The sequence below is a fragment of the Pavona decussata genome, unplaced genomic scaffold (assembly GCF_977016875.1).
Source record: "Pavona decussata unplaced genomic scaffold, jaPavDecu1.1 SCAFFOLD_178, whole genome shotgun sequence".
Lineage (NCBI taxonomy): Eukaryota > Metazoa > Cnidaria > Anthozoa > Scleractinia > Agariciidae > Pavona > Pavona decussata.
Window position 1 is genome coordinate 835,001 of NW_028145588.1, and position 7,500 is coordinate 842,500.

Consider the following 7,500-nt stretch of genomic DNA (forward strand, 5'->3'; position numbering starts at 1 on the left):
TTTGAAAACGACACACCATAGCATCGTATGTTGTAAGCATTTGCCTTACACGTGAAGCCTATTTCCAACGTATGTTATATTTCTAATTAGCTACATCTGACTCGATCAGTAAAAGGTAATCCATGATCTGTGCATTTCGACAAGTGGATACGAACGTAAAATAAAGTAATCCATTCGAAATTTGGGCTGGCGCACTGTCGATAAGTTGTAGAGACTTTAGATTTGTAGAATGGACAATATTACAGTCCATTACCTGAGATGACCACGTCAAGCTAAAATATTTATTCTACAAAGGCTAATGTTCTAGGCATTAAAACAAATAGCTTCGTATTGTGTAAGTTTTATTTTATTTTATCAGCTGCTATTCCTTGCTCTTCATTGTTCCTTCTATGTTCTTGGACATGTGGACGGGTTCCACCGGCTTCCAGAAAGAATTAATGAAAACAAAGTTCGCTTTAATATGTCCAACATATCGTTTTCGTTGATTTTGGTTCTGTTGTGCGTGTGAGAGTTTGAGGAGGGGTGGGTTGGAATGTAGGCGTTTAATTAGCCGGCATTGTATAGTAACTCGAGTATTAGTGTTAAGCACTCGTACAATTGCAGAATGAATGAAGCTCACTCACTCCGGAAACTTGTTGCCATCTCAAATTTCATTAGTTTTTTAAGTTCTGAATAATCTTGTTTTTATCGAAATGCTGTATCTACGCAGTCGCGCGGCATGTTTAAGTCGTAAATCCCTAGAATGTGATGGAATTGAATTGAAAACCTGGCGTGGTTCCTTCCTTTCCTTTTTTAGTTACAGGAAGGAAAGAAACCCATTTAAGTGCAGCTGTCTTCTGCTGCGGTTAAAGATGAGTATTTTCATTAATCAGGTTATTAAACAATGCACAAAAATGCTAACATTCAATAACTCGCCAAGACACACCAGGACAAATCCTACCGGTAAACTCCTGTTTTTGCCTGACTTTACATTCATGGCGACTTTTCCAAAGTAGATCTTAGTCAGCGCGGTAGGCTTGTCTCGCCGGTCTTAGTCTGCGAGAAAACCTAAGTTATTTCGAGAAATTCTCGTAAACTTCACCGGAAACTTCACTTTCCACCAATTTTGTAATGTCTATACGACGCACGCGAAGAGTAATCACGAATGCTCCAAATTCCATATCCAGCAATCAGCATTTTGCATCGAGTTTTTCGATGCAGATATTCAAATTCCTGAGACATCACTGCAAGCTTTCCTTCTTCCCTTCTCTCCTCCCTCCTAGAGCTTGCTCGCAGGCTATAAAATGGATATGGGGTCTTGTCAGTGTCTGGTCAGTTGATGTTTGGTTTACGAATATGATGAACATCACAAAACTTCATGCTGTAGACATCTTCATCTGGCAGGTGCAATTGGTTGAAACAGTTCTCAGTAATAAAGTACAGTATTCATCCGGTGATTTATAAGCCGGAGTTACAACCTCGGCTGCAGGTGCTCTGGTGAGTATCACATATAGAGTCCGTATGCAAGAAAGCAGCATCTCGACTATACTTTCTTAGTAAGCAAATGAAAACGTGCTCAACTACCATGCAATTATTTGCTGCTTTTCTATACCACCTGTATCCGGCCAGTCGTAGAATATTTATGCCCAGTCCTCCATCATGCTTTTGCCGCAATATTTGTCTGATGATTTAGAAAGATTACAAAAGCGCTCGCTCCGTATAATGTGCCCGAATGCCTTGTGTAATCCCAAACTTATTTTGCAGAAGGAAAGAGATCAGTAACTCTCTGTTTAGAGAAATGGTACATGATAAAAGTCACAAAATTCATAGCCAAGTTCTGCCCGTACGAAACACCAGTACAAGCTGCACGTGCACTAAGAGGTACTTAGGGTTGCGCCTTTCAAGAATACTTTGATCTTAAATGAGAGCAGTAATATTTCTTATTAATTTTTTTTTACATATATTTTTAGGCCTTTTAGATGTGTATAGTTTCATATTTTTCCAATAGTTCTAGATTTTAGTATTTCGTGGTATCCTATTTTATGATATAAAGTAGACGTAATTCAGCCGCCAGGGGGCTGCAATGATTTATCTTAGTAAAACTATCTATCTTAGCAAGTTTCACTTACTGAATTGTTCTGTTTTACAAATGTGACATGTTTAACCAAGCCACTCTGTTCAAATCGAAATTTTTAGACCTTAAACTTTGAAGATAAATAAAATTTAGATGACCAACGTGACAAATAAGTTCCCTTAGCTGCCCGAAAGTGCGTAAAATACGTGCGCCAATACTCAAACAGCAACTAGTCGACTAATGTATCAGTCAATTCCAAGCGCGATCATCCCCCCCCGGGCAACCCCCGGGCATTTGACCCCTGTTCGGCTCCACATAGTGGGGCATTTGACGCGAATAGAAACCCGACCCATCGGGCATTTGACCCGTCGAAAAAATGCTGGTCAGCGGTCGCATAAATTGTCGGTGTGCTTTATTCACAGCCAGAATTTACTCGTATATTTTGCGTCAAACAGTTTTTAATGTAGTAAGCCATTTAATACTACCATAGAGAAGCGTTCCAACAAATATATCTGAGATTGTTTTTGGCATGGCGGGGTTACATATTGCCCTTCGCTTCTCATTTTCAGTGGTATGTCCAAGTTCCCTCAAGCTTTGTTCTCCCTTTGCTCGGCGTTCGAAGCTCGACTTGTTGGCATGTCTAGGTTTCATAACATAGTGTTTTTTATCAGTGTTCTTGTTATCACACGTATTAGCAAACTTCATGTACATTTAATATAAAAGAAAAGCGAGTATCGGTACATATATCGTTAAACTCTCTGTTAGTTGAGTTTCATATGTGATGTTATGCATTATCTTTTATAATAATAAATTGTTTTAAATTTATTAATGTATGAATTTCGTTGATTTTTATATAAACAGAGCTAGCGAATACAAAAAAAAAACCAACACGATGACTTTTCAGCCCCAACCAGTGGGGCATTTGACCTAGAAATCGGCCCATATAGAGGGGAATTTGATCAGGCATTTTTCAAAAAGTCAAATGCCCGGGGGTTTGCCCGGGGGGAGAATGATCGCTTTTGGAATTGACCCAGACATAATTTCGTGCATCGGCATTTCCTATTGTGACGTCATCTTTCATCTCAATTTCATCCTCTATTACTTACGTGTGTGTAACCAGCTGTATCTTAAAGCAATCTGTAGAAACTCCCCTGGCATCGCGATAAAACTTGTTCATGTAAACTCGACGAAGGGATAACATGACGTTACGTTCTACTCGGCTCAATATTTCATGTGGTTAGCCGAAATTTTGAATTGTAATGTCAGCAAACAAAAGCAGGAACTGATTGCGCTTGAAATAAACCAAATTCTGTTAGAATTAAAACTTAAATTGGCATGACTAGTACTTCCTGCCTATACCTTCGATTCGAATGCTAAAAAGAAAAGAAGAGCTTTTAAAATGCAGTTTGACTTTTCAGAAGTTCAGGATTTTGGGGATCGGAGCTTTCAAACGTGCGTCTATCCACAATGAGTCATTTTCAGCCTCACGCTTTTCGGTCATACAAGTTTGTTTAAAAGTAAAGTTGGCTTACGATGTTGAGCCTTAGCTTCTCAGAAGGAGTGGGAGGTCCAACCACTTTCAAGCAACCAAAATATCATGGGGAAGACATTATCATAACTCGGATCATATTACAGTCCTACTTCTCCTTGCCAACACGTCTCTTATATGGACACCTCTGTTAAGGAAAGTTTTCCGGCTTTGTCACGGCGAAATCTTCACAAATTCCCAATTAAATGACCTCTATAATAGGGATTTCTTCCATTATGGATAACGGACGCTAAATGAGGACCCAAGTGAGCAAATCTCATAGCCTCCTTAAAATGGACCCAAAATTCATAACAATCGAGAGCGGCCAAAAGTGAGGTTATAAAGGGAGATTTTGGGGAAATCCTTGTTACCAACCTTCTAGCTGCAAATAGTGAATCCAAATTGGCTGAGAAGCCATGTTATCGCACCCTCAATTATTTTTTAAAGAGATTAACCAATACTGCTCAGTAGAAGATCACAAACCCCTTTCATTTGTTATAATGAAATTCATTTACTGCATGTCCACTACAGTTGAAAATATTGAAAGATATTTTTTTGTTCATGAAATTGTACTGTACATTCTCTCCATTCTTGAATATAAATATTGTGCTCTGTCAGAAGTACATAAGACTTTTTATGTGCTTTGTGTTAAACCTGTTACCACTTGTTGAGGTAAGGTGGAAGGTTTGCTAGGTGGCCCATTCATTCAGCTTTTTAAAAATTTAAACATGAATTAGTAACAGTGTGAATGAGATAACGTGCAATAAGAACTACAACCATGTTACCATTTTAATGATAACAGTATTCAATACACATTAAAATGTGTATTGAATAATAATGGTAAAGTCTAAACCAGTTTAGCCTTGAAGTACACTAATGCGAGGGTCCAGGGCGAAAATATTTAAGGAAAACACCTCCAAATGTTATTTTCTGATTCTCAATACCTTTTCCCGTGCCTTTAAAAGGAATATTTTGTGTAAGAGAACACAATTTGTCTCTTTGATTTCTTTGCACAAAATAGTGTATGGCACCTGGCACAAAATAGTGCCATGCTCAGGCACTGGGTACCAAAATATGTAATAATCGGTACACATTTAATAAACCTGACACAGATTTCATCATGTACAGGCATGTGTTCTTCGTGATTACTGCTTCATCTAGCCTTTTACCTTTGTGCTAAATGCTATGCTTGCACATGAAATACTGAAAAGGCGACACGAATGAAGACGATAGGGGAAGATTAGGATAGATTGTTGCAAAAACCTGTACTATGTTAGGTAAAATGTATTGGAATAAACGAAAAACACGTGAGCACAGGTAAACGGTGGCTCCTTCGGTGCCAGAAAACAAGGTCCCGACCTTGTTCTCGGCCAAAGACATCGTGCCCGAATTCTTTCGCGGACTCAGGACTTGTTACTGAAGGGTGCGTTCACATTAGTTGCCAGCAAGAATCATACTCGGGCAGGGAACAATAAAGAAATGGATGGCTAGAGCACATAGCCTAACTTGCATCAGGAATTAAAGATAAACAAGGTAATTATTGGCGACAACATATAGACACCTGGGGCCATATTCACGAGTCCCTCTGAAGTTGAGGTGTATCCCTGTTAGTAATGGTCTATTATTAAAAAAAGACAGTTATGATGGATCGTAACTTAGGAGAGCCTCTTGTATTGGGCCCCAGAATTTAACTGTTAAGCTCTTATATTTTAATCCAGACACCAGCCCGAACAGAAACTGTCAATTAACTTTGGTGATCGAAAACACTGTGAATAGTTACTCTTAATTGTGGCCGAGATTCCTTTTATTTAAATACAAAAATCTTACGACAAAAATCGTTCGTTTTCTGTGTCCTTTACCCTGCGCCAGATGCCTCATCATAGTTTTTTTCTTTATTTCTTTCTTCCTTAAATGCATATGCAAAATCAGGATAATTTTGATTTTCAGGTTTAAATTGTGGATTTTTCTTTCTTAGACGACGAGAAGAAGAAAACAAGCCTAATCTTGTGTCGGACGGAATAATTAAAGCCTCTCTTGGTTTCTTGGAACGTCTGAATGCTGTACGTTACGCAGATACACTCTGTTTTTTTTTATTTTTTTTTTTTTTATAAGAACCTTATTTACAAGAACGTCAAGGCTGAGAAGAAGAACATATTTAAGAACATTCCTCAGGCTGAGAGTCGATTAAGAACGTTTTTATTTTGCTAATCTGCATATAAAATCAAGGTAACAAATGGAAATTAACCAAAATACTTAAGGGCATGTTTTGTATAACATTAACAATGGTGACGCACATCCGGGTTTGTCATAATCAGCAGTTCTTGATACCATATCTCTACAGGCAATGCACTTTAATAGGTTTCCTGGGCACGTCCTCATTGATTTACTGAAATACATGTAGTATATACCATGTAATTTAAGAACATCTTAAGAACGTTTTCAGCCTCAAATCGCAATAAATAAAAAGAACGTTCAGCCTCAGCTCCAAAATTAGACGTTCTTGTATACAAAAAACAGACTGTTTGTCAGTTTTGTTGCTGTTAAACAGCACAGCAATTAATGTTAAATTTATGAAAGCAAAGTACAGATCTATGCATCATTAAAAATAACATAATAAGTTGAAAGAAAGCGTTATCGAGAGTTGTTATATCTAAAAACTCTCAATGTTGATATTATTTTGAATTCCATAGGGTCAGTTCTTGCCTCCATCTTCTCTCCTCTCGGAAGTCCTTATGGGATTACTATTGATATTTTACAACAGAAGGGCTTCACTTACAGTCCCCCCAGATTGGTATTGTTATCAAAGACACCCTGGGGCAGGTCCATCAACTGGTTGCCTGTCAAGTTCCTAATAAAAAATGACCATAACTTGATGTTATATTAAACGTAAACTTCAAAAGGTTTTTAATCATTAGATGAAGCACGCGAATGTTATTGCTCAAATATATTTGTTTTCTTGGAGTATTGGCAATCTCGTTCGGATCACAGGCGGCCCAAGCTCAAGCTGTGAGTTGTGGTGACCATATTGCGTGATAGCGGTCACGGTGCAAATTTAAGAGTTTGTATGGGAATATTTACGATCAGGTTTAGGAGGTAAAAATTCCGAAAATTTCTCAATAAAAATGACATACCCTGTGTTTACGGTGTACTGTTTGTTGTTTCTCTGTCTCCTTTTGCTGATTTGAGGTCATTTTAGCGAGTTATCGTTTCCTGGGTTTCCCACTCCTAAGAGTAGGAAACTCACAGCTTGAGCTTGGGCCGCCTGTGGTTGGATGACCAGCTCTGATTGAAAGTGCCAATGTACGGAGTAAAATTTCTGCATTACCACGACTAGCATGCAGCATAGTAATTATATTATTGACTTTGTTCCGACTTAATGAACGTGAGCAATAAAGCCTCTCTAGTCCGTAAAGAGGGAAAGGGGGGGGGGGGGGGGGGGGGAATCGAACCGAGGTGACTTTCAACCTGCGTTAATATTTGAACAAACGCCATGGAAAAAAACTTCCTGCCGACTTTTTCAAAAATTTCTTCAAGGAACAATTTGGTGTGGTCAGTTGGTGTTCATTGACTTTACATTGACATTACCATGACACCCAGTTTTTAACAAACAGTTTTTTTTTTTGCCTTTTATTTTTGTCTCTTGCAGCCAAAAAAAATCCTTAGATATATATCAGCCGTCATCACTATAACAGCTATATCACGAATACTTCTAGAAGTCTTAAGGCCCGTTTACACAGGCGATTTTTACGGCGATTCCAAATCGCCCGTGTAAATTAGCGGCGATTTCATAGCGATTTCGTCGCGATTTGTCGCCACAAAATCGCCGCGATTTCGAACATGCTCGAATTTTGAGACGATTTACTGGCGATTTTTTCAGTTTGAAAGTAACAAAAACCTACTTTGGTGTACCCCCGAGGGT

General features: G+C 38.5%; 1 protein-coding gene across 1 annotated transcript in view; it reads right to left on the reverse strand.

Moving 5' to 3' along the window:
- The window catches only part of LOC146463384 (uncharacterized), a 432,669-nt gene that overhangs the window by 351,847 nt on the left and 73,322 nt on the right, over positions 1-7,500 (reverse strand). The window contains exon 3 of the mRNA XM_085084507.1: positions 6,358-6,429. Within this exon, the coding sequence (XP_084940633.1) occupies positions 6,358-6,429 (72 nt within the window). The remainder of the gene's footprint in view (positions 1-6,357; positions 6,430-7,500) is intronic.